General features: G+C 44.3%; 1 protein-coding gene across 2 annotated transcripts; it reads right to left on the bottom strand.

Annotated features, from left to right (window-relative positions):
- Window positions 1-10,328: 10,328 nt before the first annotated feature.
- On the bottom strand, window positions 10,329-25,287 carry VLDLR (very low density lipoprotein receptor). 2 transcript variants are annotated; one of them, XM_080371472.1, is made up of 19 exons: window positions 25,129-25,287; window positions 20,840-20,959; window positions 19,753-19,875; window positions 18,773-18,895; window positions 17,042-17,413; window positions 16,811-16,933; window positions 16,603-16,725; window positions 16,039-16,158; window positions 15,837-15,962; window positions 15,260-15,431; window positions 14,705-14,929; window positions 14,431-14,549; window positions 13,931-14,070; window positions 13,671-13,812; window positions 13,219-13,365; window positions 12,047-12,136; window positions 11,577-11,651; window positions 11,297-11,466; window positions 10,329-10,951 (listed from the first exon to the last, which is right to left on the bottom strand). In XM_080371472.1, exons 1-19 carry the CDS (start codon window positions 25,271-25,273, stop codon window positions 10,916-10,918), a joined length of 2,691 nt encoding a protein of 896 aa, XP_080227598.1. In that variant the 5' UTR covers window positions 25,274-25,287; the 3' UTR covers window positions 10,329-10,915. The 2 variants fall into 2 exon arrangements, with proteins under 2 accessions (XP_080227598.1, XP_080227599.1); XM_080371473.1 differs by lacking the exon at window positions 12,047-12,136.
- Window positions 25,288-25,404: the final 117 nt, after the last annotated feature.

Here is a 25,404-nt window from a genome sequence, read left to right as displayed (position 1 = left end):
TAGACCTTTGCAAGCTCTATTTAATACTCACAACGGCCCTGTGACTTGTTACAAGTGGAAAACTTGAGGCAGACAAAAGAGATTTACCCTAAATGAAACAGGAAAGAAAACAGAAGAATGAGTGGAATACCTTTTCCACTTACTTACCACAAGACTATTTAATAGTCTTTCATATGTACCTAGTCTGAAAGCAGCTGTAACTCCTTACGAAGCACGAGACTATTATCTAGTCATACCTCTGTGTTCCATGAAGCTTAAACAATTGAACATGTTGTACTGGAGCACAGAAACTGAAGTGTGAGGGGATCCTCTGACAATACATCTCTGTAGCTAACTGTGTCAGCTTGTGTGCTTAAGAAGATAAATTGCTGAGCGAGGCATTTTCTTCGGTGCCAGTCTGAGGATTTCTGTGACATTTGCACATTTGTTTCCTTTCTCAAGAACACTGTACAGAGTAAATTGAACTCTTTGTTGGTATACTTGTCTGTGTACTTCTTGTAAAAGCAAACTGTAGTTCTAAGCAAGTCAAGCTATAAATTTATCAAGCTGAAAACAGACATTGATTTGGTTTCCTTCCTATTTGTACCACATAAAAAGCACAAAAATTAATTAAAGCATTGGGAATGCATATTTCCTGCTACTGACTGGTTACGGCCTTCTTAATCCTCATCGTTTTAATAGCTGAGCTGTGCTTAGCTGGTCTTCTGGACTTTCATTCATAGTCAAACTACAGAATAGCAATCCCTTTTTCCTATTCTCCATGTACTTATTGCAGCTCATAAAGTAACAGTGTGTACTGAGAAGGATCCCCTGGAAGACAAATTAATGTGGCAGCTTCACCTTTGACTTAAACTGATTTTATGCTCTAGTTTGTAATGTACTCCTCCATTTTTAATACTCATTTCTGAAAATCTTAAATAATACAGGATGTCTTCCTGCCTGCTTATTATTCTTTGTTCCTTTGTTTCAATAGATGGGTGAGGGACCCTGTGCTCCCCTCAGAGGAGGGCTGGAGCTTTTCCATAAGCCCCAGGCACTCTGGCAGGGACTCATCCTTCAAATAGCACCTCTGGATGTTGCTGCAGGCCTTATGGAGGCCTCCCAGACTTTTTGTGCTTTTTGGTTGCCCTACCTTCTGCAACATGAGCAGTGAGGCATTTGTATGTCTTGCTTACTCTTGGATTTACCCATGCAGTTGCTTTTGATTGGTGTGGATTTGGGTCAGGTTCCTTCCTGTGATCTATGGCCAACACAAAAGAGGTTGAAAGTTTATCTAGGGGTATGACAAAAACGAACTTGGGAGATAGCCCAGAGCACCACCACACAGTGCATTCAGCACTCTGCAGTTGTTGCCCACAACAGGCTCTTCAACACAGGGGAACTCAGGGTTGCTCATTCTTCTTTGGCTACCCACCTTGTACTCCTGTCCTACAGACCTTCTTTCAGAGCATCAAGAGTCTTCTAAAAAAACTAAAAGGGGCAGTGCAAGTAAAGTGGAAGCTGCCACATGTCTAGGTGCACCGGAGGCACTGGCATATTCTTTACTGATGATTAGCTTCCCCATGCCAGACCCCTGACTCAGCCCCATCTCCTGAGGCAGAGTGTGAAGCTTCGCTTCCTCCCTACAGGGAAAACAGAATGGTCTCACTGAAAAGAATGAACTGACTTACACAAGCTGTGGTTATTTCAACTCTTCACTGATTCATTAATGTGAATGTTAAGCCTTAAATGACCAGGCTGGCTCTTGACTTCCTCCCATTCTGAAATAATATAAAGGCAGATTCATTTTCCCAGTTGTCCCTACAGTACCATGTAAAGATGTGCCACACAGTGCTTGTTAAATTAACTAACTCCTACTGAAGTGTCAGACAATGAGAAGAAAAACAAAATAAATGTCAGGTCTAATTATTTATGCTGATTTATTTCACAGCTTCTTGCAGAGGCCTTACTCTGAAGTGGGACCTTTTAAGTACTTAACATAGATGAAAGTGTTGAGGTAGCTCCTAGTGAAAGTCATGTCTGAGTTAACTATGTTTATACATACAGCACTAAACAGTGCCCTGCTAGAGATTCTCAGTGGTCAACGAGGGACCTTCACCTGGTGGCATCTAAGGGGGAATGCCTGTTGCTCACATGTGACCTTTGAACTACAAAGACAGCTAACAAGACTTCAGCAGTTGGTGGCTATGTGTATCTGGCACCTAAGATGATTAAAAATGGCTTTTTTGAATGGTTTTTCTCTCAAGTGTATGTACTGTATCAAATATGCAGTTCTCATGACACCATTTGAATTATGCTCTGTAAATAAGCAGCTTTACAGTTTTTCCTTCTCTGCGTTCATTTACATAAATTACACCAGCAGCAGAGGCTGCCAAAGAAGAAAAAGGGCTATGCAGTGCTAGCTATTTCTCTATGTGTAGGTCATTTTACAATCTATCAAGTATCCACTTCCATTCAAGCAATTGTTCAAACTCTGTTTCTGAAGCAAGATAATACATACATTACAATTACAAAACTATCAAGTTTCACCTCGTAGCAGGAAATTTATAATGTGTAGGGATCACCTTCCCAATTACTTTGTCCTGTTCTTCAACCAGAAAAGAGTGGGGGGCAGTGGGCTGGATGTTGTTTAATTAAAGAATAACCAAAGTTTCTTCTTGGAAAATCAGAATGACTAAGTTGCTCCTGCATCAATAATTGCACATGTAATTTGAATTTTTGTACTGGAGCTTTTTTAAGTGTCATTATTTGAAAAAAGTTCATGGGGTGAACTACTTTTACCACTAGAGGCACAAACAGTAAGTCAGAAACAGTATTTGTCACTTAAACAGTGGGAATGCTTTCACCAGGGAGTAAACAAGTTTCAAGCTTCACTGAACTTGCAGACTGCAAGAGCCTGAAGCAGAAATACATACTGAAGTATAAACTTCTTGAGATCTTCGTTTCAGTGGGAATTGGAGAAAAATGTTTTGTTATTCATCTGATTCTTCTAATGCTCTGCAGAGATTATGCTTTCCAGTGACTCTACATCAGGTGACAAGTTCCTTGAGCACCAGGTCTTTTAGCCACTGAGAAGCCATGATTCTACCTTGGTAAAGTTTTCTTTACTGGGCCCGTTCGACCACCAGAAATAGGATTGAAGGAAACTCCACTGACATAAATGGACTAGTACCAACCAACATAGATAACCAAGATGTTGAATGAACTTAAACTTGCTGCCAATGATCGGAGTGCTCAAATGACTGGGCCTTCATCTAGGCCTTCTCTGCAAAGGTGGTAGGAGTATTTGCTGCTGCCTGCCCTCCGTTTTTTCCACCATAGGAACTCTCATCTACAGGTGTAATATCTACCTCCATTTTGAGAAAAATGTGTATTTATTGTCAAAAGAGCAACATTTTGCATGGTTAATAAATGGCTCAGACCTGTGGGCTCGGGGCTTCACCCCGTCCGGGTGCAAAACCCACCCAGGCTGGAGAAGGCTCAGCCTCTCTGGGCCCTGTCCCCGCCGCTGGATTGTCCTCATGGGGAAAAAGCTTCTCCTCATCTCCAGACTAAGCCTCTCATTTTTTGACTTGTGCCGCTGCCTCCACCCTCCAACCATGCACCACTGTGAAAAGTCCAGTAGTCTCCTCCATCTCCTCCAGCTGGTGCCAGGGATGTTGCTGGGTGCCCCCAAAGTTGTCTATTCTACCAGCTGAACCAGCCCTAGCCCCACAGCCTCTCGTCCCAGGCCAAAGCCTCTACCCAGGGCCATCTTGCTGGCTGTTTGCTGAACTTGGCCACGTTTATCAACATCCTTCCTCTTTGGAGGCCCTAAACCAGATGCTATGCCCCGTTGTAGTCTGATGAGCACTGAGTGGAGGAGACAGTCCCTGCTCTCCCCTGGCTTTCAGGGCTCTGCCTCCTGGTACCACCACCACAGGCACTGTCCCTTGTTGCTGCCTGGCCTCAGGCTCTGCCTTCCCAGGGCAGGGCTTGGCCTTTGCCCTTACGGAATTCCATTGGATCCATTCAGCCTCTCCTCCCACCTGTCCAAGCCCCCTCTCCCACCCATCCCCCGCCCACCCCTCCAAGACAGCAGCTCTGTCTTTGAGTCTATTCAGTGGTTCTGCCCCCACCATCTATTTGGTGTCCTCTACAAACTTGATGACCATGACTTCCATGTGGTTCTCCAGGTTCCTGATAAAGATGTTGAACAGAACTCATCCCTGGATAGACCCTGTAGCACCCTGCTTGTTACCCACCTCCAGGTAGAGAACAACCTCTTGAGCACAACCCTGCAACCCCAAGTATCCAACCAGTTTTTACCCATCGATTTCCTCCCATGCAGGTTTTAACGTCCTAGTTTGGACAGAAGCATATCATGAAAGACTGCGCTGAAGACCTAAAGGCAAGCAGATTGGTAGGGTACGATCAGCTCTTGTCTGTTTCTGATTCGTCCATCAGTGTGTGTGGAGTTGCTTCATATGACTGAATACATTCATCAAACTTTAGGACAGTGATAGCAGTACCTGGGCATGAGGGGATGAGTAGCTAAAGCCCAAGTTAAGAACATTAAAGCTTTTTGTAACAGCCCCTCACCAAATAAGTTACTTATATTTCTAGGTCTCCATGAGACACAGCCTTCTAAGCACCTTTTCAATGCAGGCCTGCAAGGAATGAACAACCTTTTAAAGCACATACTCTTAGTACTAAGTTCATCAGTTAAAACTGCAGCCACAAGACATTATGCAACTACCAAAGCACAGGCTATCTTTCTTCAATTAAAAAGTCTTAATTTAAATGGACAGGTGAGTTTTTATATATTTAATGACCAAGAAAAGGAATAATCAATCAGTTGGCCAAGCAAAACCATCACTTCTCACTTGTACACGTCCACAAAAAGAACCTTAGCAAGCAGCACTGCTTCTGGATTGTTACAGTGTTCGCTGTATTCAATGACAGCCTTTCCAAGGGACTTTTCAACAATAAATACTTCTCATTGGAAGGAAACAACTGTTGTGGATGTTAAGTTAATCCTTTCAAGCTGACATCCAACTACTTGAGCTTTAAGTCTATACACTGACAGTACAGGAAAACATTTCCATTTCCATGTATTTTGAAGTTTGACTGCAAGAAGGCATGTCTACAGAAGGTTGGGAAAAACGACCTGAAAACTGCTTAGTTTTTCCATAGAGAACATCTCCATAGCAAAAAAAAAGTCTACTAAATATTTTTATTTTTACCAGTCATTTGTCTTGATTTAGCGCCTAGTGTTTCCTATGTTAAAGCAATTCATTATAGACCAAAGACTGTCTTAGTTAAGTCAACCTTCAGTAACCTGCTCAAGCTGTGGTGCTTGTTCTTTTCCGTGTATGATACGAATGATCTTGTGTTGCTTGACAGAGGTGCGTATGTGTCCTGACCAGTGCTGTGTGAGGGAGAATGACAACCATCATACTTTCCCCAGGAGTCTTTATTTTGGATGTTCAACAACCTAGATATTCAACAGCCTTAACTGTGATTTCAAAGCCTGTCTCTCCCCCTGCTCTTAAGACTTTTTCATTTGATATGGGCAAATTACAAAGCTTTTTCAGGAAAAGAAAAAAAAAAGTGAAAACCAGCAAGCCAGGAATGCATTAAGTTGGCTTCTGCCCTACAGCAGAGCAGACCTCTTCAAGCACTTTCTTCCAATAAGTGACAATACCAACACTGTTGTGAGCCAGCTCAAAGGAGTCATAGGAGCATGTTTCTTCAGACATGCTGTGGCTATCTATAGAAGGCCTTCACTTGCATCCATGGTTCCAGAGGGATGAGTGCTTCTGCAGCTGTAAGCTTCTTTCCTTTGTCTGAGGTCTCCCATCCTTTTTCTTCCAGTCAGTCCTTGTCTCTATCCCTTTTCCCTATTCTAGCAAGATTCAGCACTTACATAAAAATAGATAGATGGATCTTCACTGTTTCAGCAAAGATCTGATGGGGGGTGCAGGAAAATACATCCATAAAAAACGGGAGCAAATACAAGCTGGTTTGGGAAAAGGCACGCTGCAGCTATTTGTAGAGGCAAGAGGTGCAGAAGGGGAAGAAGTGAATCAATCACACAAGCAACTTCAATTCTCTTTATGTCCATTTTCCTCTGTTTTTACTGGCATCATAGATATTTTACATTATTGCTTGTAGTGGGATTGCATGGCAAGGTTTTGGTACCAGGGGGGCTACAGGGGCAGCTTATGAAAGAAGGTGCCAGAAGCTTCCCCCATGTCCAATGGAGCCAGTGCCAGCCAACTCAGATGGACCCACCACCGGTCAAGGCTCAGCTAATCAGCAACAGTGATAGCACCCCTGGGATAGCATATTAAGAAGGGGGAAAAAAAAATATCTGTGCACCAGCAGGAAAGAGGAGTGAGACTATGTGAGAGCAACAACTCTGAAGACACCAGGCAGGCTGTCCCCCTCAGCCTACGGAGGTCCACAGCGGAGCAGATATCTACACGCAGCCCTTGAAGGATCCCACACCAGAGCAGGTGGATGCCCAATGGAGGCTGTGACCTGTGGGAAGCCCACACTGGAGCCAGTTTGCTGGCAAGGCTTGTGACCCCTTGGAGGACCCACGCTGGAACAGTCTTCCTGAAGGACAGCACCCTGTGGAAGGGACTCGCCCTAGAGCAGTGTGTGGAGAACTGCAGCCCATATGAAGGGCTCACACTGGAGAAGTTCATGGAGAACTGTCCCCTGTAGGAGCAACCCCACACTAGAGTAGGGGAAGAGTGTGAGGAGGAAGGAGCAGCAGAAACAATGTGTGATGAACTGACCATAACCCCCATCATTCCCCTGCACTGCTCAGGGAGAGGAGGTAGAGAAATCAGAAATAAGTTAAGTCCAGGAAGAAGCATGGGAACATGGGTTTATTCTGATGTGAATGATGATAAATTAAACTAATTTCCCCATGCTGAGCCTAGTTTTCCCATGATAGTAATTGCCGAGTGACCTCCCTGTCCTCATCTTGACCCATGAGCCTTTCCTTATATTTTCTTCCTGCTGTCTGGTTGAGGAGTGGAGTGATAGAGTGGCTTGGTGGACACCTGGCATCCAGCCAAGGTCAACCCACCACACTGCTTAAAGGCAGATCAAACAGGTGGCAGAAAAGAATGTGGGAACATAAGGACAGTATTAATAGAAATTTGAATATTTGTAAGGGGGAGAAGGCCAGTTTCAAAACTGGATTTGCACTCACATTGGCTAGCAGACAGTCAACAGAAATAGGCAGTATTTAGAACCAGAGGGCTTTGCATTCAGTTGGGAACAAAAATTAAAGTGCTACCTTGAATACTAATTCAAGAACCAACTAAAGCCATATATATGCATCTATTAGCAGCAAGTTCTTGAGGAGGAATATAAAGCCAATTTAACAGTGAAACCTGACCAAACATGTTGTTAATGTCCGATGTTCTGGGAGCCTATGAGACTGCAGCAGAGGAGCTGAGACAAGGATAATCTTTGAGGATTCATTTAGTGGTCACCAGCACAGCCACAGGCTGCTGCAGGAGTGCTCAGTACAGCTATACCACCTTCATTAGATGCTGAAAGAGTCCCATAACAGAGCAATAAAACAGAATCAAACACTTGCAGATAGCAGGGAAAAAAGTTGTTCAAAGATAGTAAGGCACTTTGTTGGAATGTGTTTTTACAGGAGGAATCCCTGACTACTCTCCAGGCCTGCTGTGGAAGTGAACAATGATTTCACAATACAAAAATGAAGAGGGGCAGGGCAGAATAAACCTAGTGAGACTAAGAGCTAAACAATATCTACAGCTAAGTACAGGCCATCTTATATCATCTCCTGCCTTTGCCTGATGTCCCACAGTCCTCCTCCCTCCTGCTATTTGAAAAGAGAGAAGTTTTACCTGGTAAAGCATTAAGTCTCCTATAGACTACAAAACCTACTTGTGTGCCAAGGTACTATTCTGACAGCTTTGTCAGTACATTGGACTAAAGTCGGAAAACAAGTTCCTAGAGTGCAGAGTTTCTGTAAGAACTAAAACAGGTTCCCAAAACAGATATAAGTTGCTACTTCAACCAAACATTACCCTCAGGAAGAAGTCGTTTTGTCTACTCCATATGCCACTTGGTATGATGAATGAACTTCAACAAAAAAGTAGAACTGTTCATCTTCTGTATTAAGATTAAGAAGGCAGAGCATTTTGCCTGTATTTAGCTGCCATGCAATTTCATAACCAACAAACTGACTACAAATTGGCTTAGGTTTTTGTGGATAACTGGCTAGCTGAAAAAGTTCACATAGACCTAGTCCAGCTGGCTGGACAAAAATGCACATCGCTCTCAGCTTATCTGAAGTAAAGCAAAAATACACCGTCTTTGGCTGTTCTTGTTACACAATAACAGGAAGATTTTGGTGGGAAAAGAATGTTGCAGGTGGGAACAGATAACGACAGACAAGAAACTAGGGGCGGGCTTGGTATTTAGGCAACTAACCAATAATGAGCTTAACTTTTGTAATATGTATGAGCTAATTATAACAAGGCATAAAAGGTGACTGTAAGAGACAATAAACGAAGTCTGCTGATCACTCATATTGAGTGACTGTGTCTTCCCTCCGTTCCGACAGGTTTTGTCACATTTCAACACAAATGCTTTGTAGTATCAGAGTTAGACATCTAACAGAAAAAGGTCAATTGTATCTAATAGCTAATAATCCTTACATGTTAGGCTGATATCAAAGGCACTTTATCCCAGAAAGTACTCAGCAAAAAAACAGTATTCTTGGACAGAAACCTTAGAGGACTCCTTACATCCTAATCTTTGCAAGACATTTTAGTCCACATGCATTCCAGATACTGGAAATGTCTACATGCAGTCAACAGTTGCCAAGGAAAGCTGGCTAGAAGCTTCAGCTCCCCAAGGAGTAGGCAAGCTTGCTAGAAACAACTTATTTTAAATCTGCAGAAGTTGGCAGCTGTCCTCATCTGTCAAGAAATGAGTCCACAATACACAGAAGACCATTAAGAGAGCAGACCCCAGCTGTAGCTATAATGAGAACAGGCATTAGAACCAAGCCCAGGAACTGATCCAAGTTCTGACTTGATTCTTATTGTTACTATTTTAGAGACATGATTGATTGAGAATGATTTAACAAGTCATCACTAAAGCATAGCTAGGAGTTTTCACTTCTTCCAAACTATGTCTTAGCCTTGTACCTTCATCCATTCAGAAGTAATTGTTTCTTCACCTTGAAGGGGAAAGGATTAGCAACAGTGAAGTAGCACCTCCTGCTACAGTAGTTATGGGCTGGCAATTCAAGGTGAAGATCAGTGTCAGTGGATAAACACAATTTTATTCCAGAAAAGTGTCTTGTCATTAAGGAAACTATTATGACTACAGAAGCTACCTTTTACTCAGTTGGAGACTACCAAGTAGTTATGCCAAACAGACTAAATGATTCTGCTTTCTTTACTCCAAACTTGATCACATAGCAAGGTGCCTTAAGACCACAAAAACTCTAAGTTAATTTGGTCTTAATCATTCCCTATTGCATGAATGAACTGTACATGTCCAGTAGACAAGGAACATACTTGGTGCTACTAAGATTAGCACTCCAGTAGTACAGCAGTTAACAGTTACCACTGAGATGAGTATCATCTTCCCAGATGCAGAACAGCTGTACAATTTATTTTTCACTCCTGTGGTCACCCAAGTGAAAGGCTCCAGCACTCGAAGTGATGAGTATCTTACAACCATTACAGTGAACTGAGTTCCCACAGGGAAGTAAATGCTGGTGCTTATTGCAGGGGACTTCTGTCATTACAGACACAGCAACAAGGGGCTTTTCAGCTTCAGGAGCAGGCTGCCATGTCACAGCTCTGCTATTCCTTTTGTACAGGTGTAACAACTATTAGGATCCAACTTGCACTGCCATTGCCACTGCTAACAGCTCAACACCACTCTGAGCTTGTGTGTAACATCCTTTGCATGGACATTACACTTACCTGGCAGACAGTGCTTTGACCTGCCTCCACATAGCATCTGTCTATGATACCTCCTAAGAGCTTGCAACAGTGGTTGAGTATTTGTAGCCACTGTCAACCCTAACTTAAAGACTCCAGTTGGACTCGTATGAAAGGAGAGACCCATTCAGTCCAATACCCTGCGACTATTAGTCTCAAGTACAAACCTCAGTCACCTGGCAGGTCAGTACTGTCTTCGCTGTCTGGAGTACTGCTGAAATAACTTACGAAATAGTTAGTGTTCTGACTGGCAGTAGTAGTGTAGCCCACTAAAGTTTCCAACTTAGAAGATACTGTATTTTACTTCAGTGCTAACATAGAGACCAACACTTTTAACAGTTTGATTTGGTTTTTTTATTTTTCCCCTCTGCACTCAAGATTTACAGTGGTTTCTTTAAAAGCATTCATACCTGTATACCTCTAAGAGGTAACAGATAGGATTGGAACAATCATACATACAAAATTACTTATGTTTACAAATTTTTGGCAATCATAGCAACCCGTTTTTTCCTATTGCCATTGCCCCAATCATTAAAAATAGTGTACAATTTACATTTGAACTATTTCAAAGTGCTTGATAGTGATTTTCCAAGAATAATATTTACAAGTGGCCTATAAACATATGTACAGGTGTTACAAGTTGTGGCTGGAATATGGCTTTCTATGGAAAGTGCTTTATATTTGGTCAGTGATGTTACTGACAAAATGGTAACCACCAAAAGCTGAATTGTTGTGGACCGGTATTTACACAATTTGTCATTAAGTGTATAAAATAGTTATTTACATAAGTGTTCCATACATACAGAAAGTGTCTTCTTTCTTCCAAGAATGGAGGAAGTCTTTCAGCCACAAACCTGGTTACTATCCCCAAAGAGTGTGAAACACAAGTAAACCGGAAAAGATTGCTGATCCAGTGCTCATGCCATGTCATCATCTGTGCTTACAACAGATATCTGTACAAAGTAAATGTAAATTAGCTACAATTGTACTAGTAAGAGAGAAGAAACAATGCATATCATCACTACACAGCAGTTTGAAGCAGGAGCTAGTTCTGCAGACTAGTGACCACATTCAGCACCAATTACTGTCACAGGTATAGGACAGGAGTCACCTACTACAACTTCACCCTTTATTAAAAGGACAAGTTATCAGCTAATTCAGCCCAATGGTTTGGCTGCGGTTAGCAGCTTTTAAGAGCAGAGACCTCTCCTAAACTAAAGTCAGGTTTCATTTGGCATTCTTTATACCTGCTCTAAGGATTAACCTGAAGCCTCAAACATGTCAATACATTTACTTACTGCAGGGTAGGTGTGTCCTACTGAACCGCTGTGCCTTCCAATATCAATTGTGAGGTCCTCCTCTGTAGTTTTCAGGTAGACAGGATTATCAAAATTCATGCTTTTCATGTTCTTGTGCTGCCAGTTACGCCACATGAAGTAGCCAGCCACTGTAGTTACCAGCAGCAATACTTTAGGGAGAGAAACAGATTTCAAATAAGGAATAAGGTCAAGTCAAGCTCCTGACTCAGAGTTTCTAAGAATGGGACAAGCCACAAAGGCCAGTGAATGCTTTACTCACAGGCAGGAAGAAGAGACCAAGCTGCTGATGTTCCTCCAGCTGCAGGTATTTCAGAGGGACCAGTGATGTTTAATCCTGTATGAGAATTTGTAGTGAGCTTGCTTACTGACAGGCTGGCAGACTTTGACCATAACAAGCACTTCCCAAGCCCAGAAGCTGCTATCACGTATTAGCTTCACAGTTACACACTGCAAGAACAGCCTAACTGGCTTTATCCTATACTAGTAGGAAGCTTTATTGCTTTGCCTTCTCTGAGCACTCATGGGATTTCATGGAACCAATAGGTTCCACACTGTCATAAGTGAACTAATTCTGTTTATCACATGCTCCGGTTGTTGTATTTATACTACAGATATGACCTGGCCTGTGTTTTCTACTCGCATGCAAAGGAAAAAACTTCAAGTAGGCTAGCAGGTCAGTTTGCATTTAATTTCTCTAATGTTCAGCAGTCTGAGTTTTGGGACCAGTACCTCCAGGAACTAGTCCAACAGTTGGAGATTTTTCTGTTGTGCTGGTATCTTTAGCCTCAGTGTAAGCCACAGTTGTTCCAGTACCTGAAACTAATTATAGATCAAGAACCCAATTAATCCTGAAGTTCCACAATGGCTTAGCTATGACAGCCATGGTAGTGAATGTTTAGCAGATAGCAAAATGATCATGCAGGTTGTTAGCTTTACTGGAAACACTGACAGTTATTTCACTAGCACACCCTCAGCTGAAGGTTTTTGATCAACAAATTGCAAGAACAAGGCTAGATAGTTAATCAGGCATGAATTACAGGTATTTATAGAATCATGACAAGAGTAAGCCACCCCATTGCTCCAGGTTTTCTGAGTGAGATTTTAGTTTCCCCAAATTTAATGATTAGGTAGTCCTTGATCCCTATAGCAACCCTTTAGAGCAGCCAACTGAGGACATCGTTCTTGCACTCAGTGCTCTAACTGTGGCAGTCAGAATCAACATGCAACATAGTGAGTGGCACCTTGGAGTTTCTAGTTTCGCTCCACTAAACAAATAAGCCTCCCATATAATCAGTGCTGAGGATAATAGCAGCAGTGTGTTTGTTTGGACCACAAAAGGAGGTCCAAACAGACTTTCTTGGCCAGCAAGATTAGCCTATCAGCTTTTCAACACTATTTATACACTGTAGAGTCATGTTAGTTTATACCCCTTGTGTTACAGGAAAGGGACCCAGTACGTTTTGTGCATGTGCTCGCTGTCTGCAGAAAGCCAAGGAGGTACAAGATCCTGTTGCAAATGGTGGTGATGCAGAAGCCAAGCATGGACTTTGAATAGCACCTGCGGACTTTGACGGCCAGTTTAATGATGACAACTCATGCACAGCTGTCTACCGTATCTGCCTCCAACAAGTTCAGTACCCCTACTCCTTCCCCATCCATCCTGGAAAAGGTCTCAGTCATAGAATCATAGAATCAATTATGTTGGAAAAGACCTTTAAGATTGAGTCCAACCATTAACTGAGGACAGCTCTTTGCATGTCATTCATTACTGATGCAGAAAGGAGGTATTCTTGGATTATCAATAACAAATTTAAAAGCTTCAGTTATTACTAAAATGGAGCAGCAGTGAGAGTGCCACAAACAGCAATTTACAACTGAACCCTGATTCAAAGTTACTATACCTGCACATCTCAGACCATCCTCCTGCAACAAGTACCCTACAGGACATACACAGGTGTACTTTGGAGAGTTTTCATTTATCTGAGGAGCAGGCAGGCACAGGTAGCTACAGCCTCCATTTGCCATGTTCTCTTCACACCAGTTCCTGCCTGTTGGTACAGCAATTAACAGGAATAAACCTTTGTGCTGCAGGTGTATAGCATGATTATTTGCTCAGTCATTGTCATAGCAGAGTTACTTGTCTCTGCAGGTTATAGATTTGCACCTGTTTCACCCAAGAGCAATTGCAACTAGACCTTCTCTCAACCCCAGTGGGGGTGCCTAAGTTAGAAGCTCCAACCACTCTAAGCAGAAGTGGGCAGCTATACAGGGGAAGGATACTACTTGCCAGCACCCGAGCACAGCGGGCTCCTTGCAAGTATACAGTGACATAACTAAGTTGCATTAGAGTTACCTGAAGGCTGAACAAGTTCATGATACACAATGATGTCCTGTGCATCATTGAGGTTGTTTACTAAAGTAACCAATTCAGATCCAGTAAATTTGTTGGCACCGTAGACTGCCTCGTTCTCTCCATCAATCCAGTACACACGGTCCTAGAACACACGAGTTATTGCATACCGTTATCTCTGTGTCACCATCAGCACCATAATTGCTAGCCATGTACTAGCAAGAAGAGGATCTTTGACAATTACTACAGGAAGTCATTCTTACCTCAAATATTGTTAGAGCAAGAGGATGAGGAAGGAACATATGAGACTTCAGCACAATTCTACGGTCCTGGCCATTGAAGTCAACGCTTGACAGCATATGTAGTTTAGAATCAAGCCAGTACAGACGGCTTTTTACAAGATCTAGAGGAAAAAATCCTAAACATATACTCTCTACATGGAAAAAGCCTCCCAAAGCCTCCTGCAAAAGTTGAAACACCCACAGGTTCAAGGATAGTTGCAGCGTTGCCCTAGTTTCTTACCATACCAGGATGCAGAAGGCTGCCTAAGTGGCCTGTGCCTCAATATAGAGCAATGCAAGAAAAGTTACCATTTCAGAATCTGAAAAGTGCTATCTGTGCCTGTTGCAGTGCCTCCAGGCATGCAGGAGCTTCCTTCAAAGAACTATTTTCAGCTTCTGAGAATGGGATGACCTTGGCTTTTGCAGCAAACAAATTGCTTAAGCTCCAGAATACCTCTGGCACAGAGACAAGTTCAACATACCTAGAGCAATTCCATTAGGCCATTGGATTTCTGTTGTCACAAGCTGCTGTCTGTCAAATCCATTCATTCCTGCTTTTTCAATTTTTGCTGGCTCACCCCAGTCTGACCAGTACATAAAGCTGTGAAGCAGAATTTATGTTGTATGATGCACTATAGTACTGTGTAGTACCACTCTTAATTATGACCAATAACTAACAAAGGCTACCTAAGTCAGTTATCAGGACATGGCATAGCTGGCAGGTCCACTCTTAAGACAACCAGGACAAGTACTCACCCAGAGAGAGGATCTACAGCAATAGAAGCTGGCTCTCTCAGCTCAGAGAGAAACAAAACCTTTCTTTTTGTGCCGTCTAGGCTAGCCACTGAAATGGTCTTTGCAGCTGAGTCAGACCAGTAGATGTTCTTATAAACCCAGTCAACAGCAATTCCTGCAGGGCTGTGTATGCCATCCAGGATTCTGACGTGTGTTCCAACCTTATCACGGGTATCAACAGAGGCACTGGAAGACAAGAATTACTTGCTTTCAATCCTTTCCTCCACAGATACTATGAGTTGGTATGCCTCAGCAAATAATGCACACATCTCAGGCAGACAGTGTTGAAGAGCACTTGAGACTTTCCACAGAGTGCCTTTTGTACAACTGTAGCGGCAGTTACTAGGAAGTGCAACAGGCATACATACTGCAGGTTATGGGAACTTGCATCTACTGTACTTTGCCTTTAGGACCTCAGGAATCTAGTTCATCACCAGAGCCTAGAGAATTATCTTGGGCAAAAATGTGGGATGGTTTAGGGGAGCACACTAGGGTTCAGAAGCAGAGTTCATTTACCTGAAGATTGCTTTTTGGCTGAAGTCAGCCCAGTAAAGTTTTTGCTCAGCAATATCAGCATCTAGAGCCACAGTGTTTCTTAGCTGCTCTACTAGCTGAATGTATTCTTTCCTTTCAAGACCAATCTTCCTGATATCCCGGCGATTGGTGAAAACTAGACATGGTTCTTTCCCTGTGAAAAGAGTATAAGTGTTATCTGTACTTGTAGACATGCAGTCACATATTATTCTCTTATGAGAAGTTTATTTAAGAGTACTGGCCATTCCACACCTGCTAGTGGATGCTGACAGAAGTCTTGGCTGTACCATACCTCATCCCCTCCTCCCTCCACAGCTTTATGGGGAGGGTCCTCACGCCCAGGGAGCGGACACAAGCAGTTATGTCAGCCAGCTTTAAGTATCATATCATGGCATCATTCAAAGTGTTACGAGTATTCAGGTCTGTACAAGTTACTGATAGCAGCATAACAACTAGTGTCAAAACCACAAACACATAAACATCACTTGTACATCACTAAGTACATCACTTGCTACCTCATTTTGAAGTGGGGATATGGAAGTCTTATGCCAGTACTCACCCACTGCCTTGCACACCCCAGTAGCAAGATCCATCTGATAGCCACGGCTACATTCACATTTGTAGCCCCCTTTCAGGTTGATACAGATTTGACTACAGATACCAGGGTTCTGACATTCATTGATATCTGTAAAGACAATAACTTAATTTGTTTTCATCTCCAATACCGTCAGTAGGGTCCATGTTAACCTATTAATACTTGCCTCCGCAGGTTCTCTTGTCTATAAGCTCAAACCCAGCTGGACAGTCACAGTCATAGCCAATAACAAGATCTCTGCAGATATGAGAGCATCCACCATTGTTCACCAGACATTCATTTATGCCTAGAAGAAAAGAATTGGCCACTTCTGAGACATATTTAAAGTCTCAGTCATGGAGTGCTTTACCAGACACCCACCCATTTTCTAATGATGCCTGCCACATCAAGTGCTAGAGTAGTTTATCAGAAGTCACATGCAATAGACCCTCCTCAAAATCATAGTAAGCTCACAGCTCAAATACTTGTGTTACAAGCTGGCAGCAGCAAAGATTGCGGCTTCTGGATGTTTCAGAGTTTCTAATACCTTCATGTGCCTTCTGGCCACTGAGATGTTATCCCAATAGCCAGCTTGGCTTGGATAAAACCAGCCTATCAAGAGGTTGCTCTTGGTTGTATGTTTGCCACCAAGGAAGTGCAGATGGGCATTCTAGACTGACATCTGATAGCTCAGATGCAGTATCCAAGTATGTCTAGTGGTCAGCATTGTGTAATGATTTTGTTCACTTACTGCACTCCTGGAGGGGCTCATCACTCCAGTCCTTGCAGTCTCTCTGACTGTTACACACTTTATTGACATCTATACATTCTCCACTTCTGCACTTGAACTTGCCAGGTCCAGAGCACTGAATAACTGAGGTAATGAAGACTGTGAGGGCAACTACCAGCTTCAACTGATATTCTGCAAAGACTTTATTCTTGCTTAGCTCTACACTTACCATTGTTACAATTTGCTTCATCAGTACCATCCAGACAGTCTCTCACACCATTGCACTGTCTGCTGCTATGGATGCAGTTCCCATCTTCACATCTGAACTGGTCTGGTCTGCAGGTCCGAGAAGCTGAGGACACAGCCATTATAGACTTAAAACTCATGAGGTCTGCTGAAGGAAAGAAAATAAAATAGGAGCCAAACAGCACCTCCTAGAGGAGGGATCAAGCTAACTTACGGCAGTTGATTTCATCACTTCCATCCTTGCAGTCAGGATCTCCATCACAGCGCCACTTTTTGTGGATACATTCACCAGAGCTGCATTGCACCTCATTAGCCGAGCACTTCACAGGAGGTGCAGGCTGGCGGCCACACTGCTCTAGGGATTCATCTGAGTAGTCAGAGCAGTCAGCATCATCGTCACACACCCAGCTGATGGGAATGCAAGTGGAGCTCTTGCACTGGAACTCATTAACTCCACAGGTAGGAGGAGCACACTCCAACTCATCACTGCCATCGCTGCAGTCATCTTGACCATTGCAGACAAAGCTCTTGGAAATACATTGCCCACTGCTGCATGTGAACTCCCCTGGACTACAAGTCACATTGCCTGGAGTAATAGGAGTAAGAGATTAGCAGATTATCACAAGAAGGCAAGTTTGTATGAAGGTGTTCTGCTTTGCAGGTTCTTCACCAGATGTTAACTGACAGAAGATCAGCATCCTGTATGAGGCTTTAGGAGAGCCTAACCAACGACCTACAGGACACTGGGGCCCCACACACTGTCCTCTGTGCATTTGGGTGTTATGAGTGAGAGGCATCAGTTTTGAGCTACTGAGTGAAAACAACCTCCTTCTGAAGCAGCTAGGCTGTTCCACTTCAGAGCGCGAGCCTTTCAGAAAACAGGCTCAAACCCTGTGAACCAGAGACAGAAGGTAAGAGAATTGCTAACTCTAGAGTACAGACTAAGATCAAGGTAGCCAGATGGTCAGCATGCACTGTAGTTTGAAATTGAAGTGTTTTGTGCTGGTCCCCAGGACAGCAGTGGCCCATTTGCCTGGGCCAGTGGGGATAACAAATCAAGATCTTGCACCAGTTGATCCTGTGGTATTAAGCACACCCACACAACTTACACCAGTAAAAATTATGCTGGTTTAATAGCACTGTAGCTAGCAGCTCAGTATGCCTAGGCTGATAGTTTTATCAGCTTCATTAGAAACACTGTCTGTAGGTTTACTTGTCAGATTAAGGCATTTCCTTGCTGAGTAAGGCAGCAACTCTAGACACTTAGCAGAAGTCTGAAGATCTGTGTCTCATTAGCCCACCCAGGTAAGGTGGCTCTGATTGAAGCCTGTCCTGTAGCTTTGGTTACAGCAAATTTGTATCAGGACACCTCAACCTCTACATACACAAGCTTATTAGAACAAGCGAGGAATGCTGCCCTTGAATGCTGGTAATGGCAGCTTTACTTGCTTACCTGGCTAAAGTTGTCCACCAACACCTGAAACCTAGCTTCCCTACTCTGCACTTTCAGAAAAGTGCACAGAATACTCCAGGATAAGGCTGTAAAGCAGATCAGCTGCGCCACTGGCTACAAGTGACTACTACATTTTAAGAAGACCATTTGTTTTAATGTATGCAGCAACTACAGTTACCTGTTGAGAAAGTCTGCAGAGAACAAGTTCTGATGGTTGCCTGACACATGACTAAGCCTATGGCTATTATGAAAATTAACTATAGAGACTAGAGACAGATATTGAATAGCTCATATTGCTGTATTCTTAACTTAGCAGGATAGAGGAGTGTTAGAACAAGTCCGCCTTAAGTGGGCTGCAATACAAGATGAATTGGAATTAAGGAGATACTGATACTATGAGAAATTTATCTTCCCAGGTATACTGCCCAGCTAGCTTCTTTCCAGACAAGTCAATTTCAAATAGAGTTATGCAGCCACCATTTCTTCCCTTACCACAATTCTCTTCATCTTCTCCACTGTCACAGTCTTTTTCACCATCACATTTCCAGGACACTGGGATACACTGGGTTGACTGAGGACCACAGCTGATTTCATTTACCCGGCATGTTCTCATATCTATTGAAAAAAGTTTAAGTTCAATTTAAGAGCTCCTGATCTTGGGTTTTAGCAGTTGTCCAGAAAATTGAGACTGAAAGGCTTCAGCTCTGGACAAAGTTGCTGTTAACTAGATGCCAGCATCCATCTAAGTTGATGGGTTGATCATGGAAGAGGTTACACCAGTTTGCAGTGTTCAGTAAAAAAAATGCTTCCAGCTCCTAATAGATTAGTATTTTTAAAGTATCATTGTATGGTAGTTTTGTGATTGCATTCCATTTACACTGTAGAAGCTTGAGCTATAACATGTAGTAGTAGGCAGGAGTAATGCCAAAGTGCAGTAGGGCTTCGGGCTGAAGTATTCCTCAGTGTGGATCCTATTGATCCAGAGAAATGAAGCTTCACAGATCTATACTCCTCGATTAGCTACCACAATGAAGACTGGGGCTGCTAACTGTGAGACCTCACAGTCAAGCCTCTGCACTTCTGCCTCCCGCCCCCCAGCATGTAGTCAGTCAGTTCCTACACAGCTCTGGTTATCTTGCAAAGTAGTTGTCTTGGAAGAAAGTGATCACTTCGTGAACAAGCCACAGCAATGGTCAGGCCTGCCACGTTGTGCTTGCTGCTTCTGACTGCCAGTAAAACCTTGTACTTGCTATCTGTTACCAGATACAACCACAGAGTCCCCACTGAATCTTTAAGTAGCAAAAAGTCTTGTCAAGATCCCGATGTGGCCAGAGCCAAGCTAGCACTTAGGAAGGTGCTCTCCAAGACAATTTCATCTTTCCTTTAGGAGGGGAGCCAGGCTGCAATCAGGCAAGAAGTCAAAGCTCTCCACCCTACAGGCTTGCTTGCACCAACAGGCCAGGCTCACTTACGGCATAGTACAGCACTCTCGTCAGATCCATCCTCGCAATCTGGATCTCCATCACACTGCCATCTGTTAGGCACACACTGACCACTGACGCACACAAAGTCAGATTCAGCACATGTCTTCTTCACTGCAAGGGAAAAGGACAACCCTGTATTTAAAGACCAAAGTTTAGCTTGTTTGTTGCAGCTAGAGATAAGCTGCCTTGCCCTAGGAAAGTGATGTTATGTCCTTGGTTCTTGGATGTCTGGTGTCATTCTCCACCAGTCTAACGAGCGCTGTTTAATGCTTTCTAGGAAGTTATACTGTGCACAGAGCAAGACTTATATTCCTGTAAGCAGGCAATGAAGGACTGCTGTTGTTAAGGGAGACCATGCTGCTAGAATAACTGCTGCTTTGAACACCCTTGAGCTAAAGTAACGTCTATTGACATTGATATTCAGATTTTGAACTCTTGAGACTATTATCAAAGCATTTGATTTGTGATTACAGAAACACAGTATTATGTAACCCTAAAGTAACAGTTTAGGCCTGCTTGAGCAGACTGGCAGTTTGGCTACACCAGTGTTGGATATTGAGTCTGTTTTGCCTCATCTCTAAGTACATCTAGTCATCCATCTTGGCCTCTATGACTGCTTAAAGCAAGAGCTGGCAGGCAAAGCTAGACTTAGTGTTTATAGGAGACTCAGCAGACTCACTGTCACACATAAAACAGGGTATTTAACCATGGAATAGCCAACAGCTAAGTGCTGATAGCAGACGGTTTCTACCACATGTTTAGGCAACTGAGAACAGGCTTACATCCTGTTCTTGACAGTCACCGACCTCACAAGTAAAGATTTTTGGTTTTTCTCTTTTTTCTTTTCTCTCAGTCATCAATTTGAGGATATTTTCATAGCACTCTGAAAAATTCAACTGCCTCAGATAGATAAAAGGCATCAAGATAGTCCTCCATTTGTTCTGCAAAATTTGTCATCTACTTTGCATTCTGTCAGAAGTGCTGTATGAGATAAGCATCTCTCCAGCTATCCACTGTTAAGCCCACTCTGCCAACTAGCAAGTACTACTACAGAGGTATTATTTTGATAACTTACCACAAGCATTCTCATCACTGCCATCTGAACAGTCTTCATCACCATCACATTTCCAGAGTAAAGGAATACAGCGTCCATTACTACATGGGAATTGGGATTCCTCACATTCTGTTCTTGCACCTTCAATGAAAAAAGGAACCTAAGCCTTGATGCTGTTTAACAATACTTTCTTGCCTTCCCCCACTGGTGATCAAGAAGTACCCAGCTCAAACAGCGTAACATCAGCATAAAATCAGATTGGAGCTCCAGATCTTTTTAGTCATCTTATTCAATCACACAAGTAGAGTCAGAAGCTTCCCCTCAGAGTACAAAGTGCAGAGCGTAAGCACTGTGACAGTCCACCTGCCAGACAACAGTAAACCAGCCTCAGTGCTCTTCTTACTGAGTCTTCCTTTTCAAGGCAGGGTCAAGATTGCAAGGCAGAGGGGTGTGTGCACAGAATGACTTCTGCTGTCTAGCACCTAGCACTGCATTCTAAAAACTCTCCAAACTTTAAGCAAGCTGGGTTTAAACTTGGCTAATATCAAGCTGGATTAGCCTTTCAGTAGTCTGCTGCTAACACATCACAGCAGAATCCCCAAGATGTCTGTGAAGATAGCTTAGATATCTGCTCTGTAGTTGAACAAGTTCTCATTATTGAAGTTTTCATTATTTAAGTTACTCCTCAAACAAGGGCACCCAGAGACACTCCATAGTATACACAGAAGTGTGATTACTTAACTGGATCTTGCTTATTAAATCTAGATCAAGTGCGATGCTAAGTGAACAAGATAGTTTATCATTTCCTTCTGGAATCAAGTCTGTTGTCTCACAACTGTTAACTCCTGGTTTGATAGTATGCCTGAGTATGGTATTGCTTTCTGCAGTGCTTAGAGCTGGAGTGCACTTTCCAGAGTATCTTCCACTCTAAAACTGTATGACCCCATCCCTCAAGGGAACCTACTTTGTCTTGAAGTTGTGTTATAATCGTAACTAAAAGCAGCAGCCTGCTTGTTCAGCAGCTAAGCCAGAGCTGTTCCATGTAATGCATGCAGGCAAGTGTGCAAGATCAAGCATTAGTATCGGCTGCACATGTCTACAGCATGATGCAAGACTTTGCTTCCTCCTTGGTTTATTGCATCATTTAGTGGAGGTACTTTGTCTTGGCATTCCAGGGCTCACAAAGGGCATCAAATTTTAGTAGACCGTTACTTGTTGTATCTTTTGTGTATGACACACAATATGCAAGGCAGTTTCCAAGTGGAAGGAAGCTATTCAGCCATTTCACATTGTACTGGCTACCCATCAGGCACTAGGCAATGGCAAACCCTGGACAGAGTACAATCAAGAACATGGGCAATTTTACCTGCTGATTGTCTCAAGTAAACTCATGCTAGAAGTGAAGGATTTGAAACAGCACCTTACTGAGCTCTGCTGAGGTTTTAGCCATCTTACTGTTGAGTAAAACACTAGGTCACTTGTCAGAGTAAAGCTGTAACAATTTGTTTCACAGGAACTTGTTCAAAGGGTGCCAAAAAACTGAACATCAGCTTTTGCAGACTGTCTTTCTAGCCCTTCTTTCCTTTCCAGAATGGGAGTTACAACAGCATGCACTTTATAGTAGCATGATTTTTGTAAAGCTACTGCAGTTTGGTCAAAATCTGTCAAACAAGTAGCTTGTCTTATGCTAGAAGGCACACACCAGCCAGCTTAGAGAGCGTGCAGAAGCCACAGCTATCAGCTTGCTCTGAGCCAGACATCACCCTGTTGTCCAGTAACCTCTAACAGAACTAGCCCTCTACTTGCCAGCCCTGGTCATGTGTTATGCCAGTTACTACTGTAACCAACCTAAAATATGCAACAACTGACTCCTCCTAGTTTTGAGACATTCTCATCCAGGCTTTCAGACTAAGAACAGTCAACCTTTCCCAAAATAGCATACTAGAGATATTAGACTGAGTCTGCCACTCAGGAGATCCCAAAATAACTCCACAGGCCTTAGTTCTCTATTTCAAGCTAGAATAACCAGAAAAGGCTTGCTAAGCCTGCCTAGCACATAGTGACTTACAAACGTAGTATCACTTTGACCAAATGCTGCAGGAAAGGTACACACAAGGCTAAATGAAACTGTAATTGAGCCCAGAGTAACAAGCTATAAAACTGTACAATTACAGTCCTCACAAGCCATTCCAGGAAGGTTTCATCGCTTCTGCAGCTGATAGCAAGTGAAATGTCAGAGCAACTGCTTTTGTTAGCCCACAAACAAGTAAAGAACTGACAGGACCCACCACCCACACAGGTGCACAAAGGTAAAGGTCATCATCTGTTGCTACTCCTGAAGATGTCTGTCAAACTCCAAAGGCCATTTGGAGTGAGGTCCAGTTAAGATGACAGTTGGTTCCAACAAGAAACTAACTCCCCTGTCTTACACCAAGCACAGTTCTGCAATGCCAGGTAACCATTTAGTCATGAAACTACCAGTCTAATCCACTGCTATTTGAAGCAACAGTCATACCTCAGTTGCAGCTTCAGTCACTAGACACTTCATGATTTTTACATCAGCACCAATTATCCACTAATTCAAAGCTTCCCTTCATGTGTTACCGATAGGCCAGAAACACCTTCACACTTTTCTCCTTGGGATAAAGGCTTAGGCAAAAGGTGTAGAGGAACCAGTAACTTCACAGCCTGAGATTTCTAACACATACGATCACACTATTCCCCAGGTGACTACTTACTAGAAGTTGTCTCATGAGCACCAGCGTGTGCAGGGTGAAGGAACACAGTTACAACGACTACCCAAGTTAAACTAGCTTTCTCCATACCTCTGCTGTCACTGGTTGTCTCAGCCCCTTAGGCAAGTTGCCCGATTACTTGTCTGGGCAGTGTCGAACATGTGACACTTGCACACTGTCATTTGACACCAGGTCCCAGAAAGTTTGCAACAGTGATTGGGAAACCCTGTGAGAGCGCTCATACAGGAACTAGCCTAGATTCCCCCTAGACCCTGTCAATTCCAACTACTAGCAGGAGAGAGCTGGTGAGGCCACCAACTCAAATTGAGGATAGAAACAGACTAGGTGGAGTTCCCTCACTGCGTATCTATCCTGACTTCAAACTACAGTGCACTTGGACTTCCAGCGCCAGCCAGCTTGGTCCTTCATACTACAGCTGTTTAATCACATTGTGGACCAGACGTGGGGGCAATCTACATGACTGGGAACTGAGGAGTGACTAGGCAGCATTTCCCCTCTTTCTCCTTGTATGAGGATTGACTGGATGCAACAAAGCCCTGGTTGTCCTCTACCTGACAGACCCAGCACCTGAAGCACTGCACACAGTTAGACTACAGGGTCCAACCACCTTTGAGCCCACTTCACCAGCACAGCCAAGATCTGATGCTTATGTCCACTTTTTAGGGCACTAGTCATGAGATTAAGAGCCATACAACAATGCAGACATCAGTTGCCCACCTCCCACCTAGTAGCCCGGATCTCGGTTCCTGAAGGAAGAACAGAGTTAGCCAACTGATTAACCACCTCCACTCAAAAGTAAAATATTTTTAATTGCTCATCCACCTGGCTCAACGTGCAGGTCCCTCTGCCACAGGGGGCACAGCTCCTACGCTAGGAGGCGAGCTCGAGTTGCCAGGAGCAGCGCTACCAGCCCGAGCGCAGCCCGGAGGAGGGACCCGGCGCTGGCCAGGCGCAACCTTGCCACCAGGTGGAGATTCCTTACGGTGGTTACACCGGCCCTGAAGGAGAGATATGCCAATGCTGCTGGATGCCACAATGCCAAAGTTGCACAGTAGTTTGACAGCACCCTGAGCGCCGCAGGCTTGCCAAGCGCTCCTCTTCCCTCCTCCTCGACAAAGCCCCCTCCCCTCGGCAGAAGGCATCGCGCAGGAAGCCGACCCTCCCGCAGCACCCGCGTCGCCCCCGGGCGAGGTGCCCCCAGGGCGGGGAGGGACGGCCGGGCGGGGGCTCAGGCCCACCCTCACGGGCCTGCGCGCCGCCTGGGCCTCGGCGGGGAAGGCGGCACCTCCCCCGGCGAAGAGGGGCGGCGGGGCAGACCCCGGCAGCAGCGGCCCCCTGTCCCCAGCCGGGAGCCCGGGCCCGGCCCAGCCGCCCCTCCGCGGAGCCTCGCTTCCCCCCGGCGCGGCGGGCAAGCAGCCCAAGAGACAAAATAAATAAATAAATAAATAAAATTAAATAAAAAAAGGTAATGGGAGAAGAAATCATTGCGGGGGGCAGCGGCGGGGGCACAGCCCCGGCGGTGCGCGCCCCGGCCTCCCCGGCCCCCACACTCACCCTCGGCGGCGGCGCACAGGCAGCTGAGGGTGAACAGCAGGCACAGCCGCCAGCAGCACAGGACCACCCGCCGCCTCCCTCCGCGCCCGGGGCCGCCGCTAGCCGCCGCGGCGCTCGTGTCTTCGCGCTGCCCGTCCGACCGCATTGCCGCGCTGAGGACGGAGAGAGGGTGGAGAGGCGGGCAGGGCTGGCGCCGCGCTCCGAGCTGCGATGAGGCGAGGAGGGAGACGAACACATGCGCGGGGGGAGGGTGTCCCCGCGGCGCTCTTATACCAG

Source organism: Falco punctatus, assembly GCF_963210335.1.
Source record: "Falco punctatus genome assembly, chromosome: Z".
Lineage (NCBI taxonomy): Eukaryota > Metazoa > Chordata > Aves > Falconiformes > Falconidae > Falco > Falco punctatus.
Note: the sequence above shows the minus strand (reverse complement) of the source record. Positions and strands in the feature narration are given on the sequence as shown.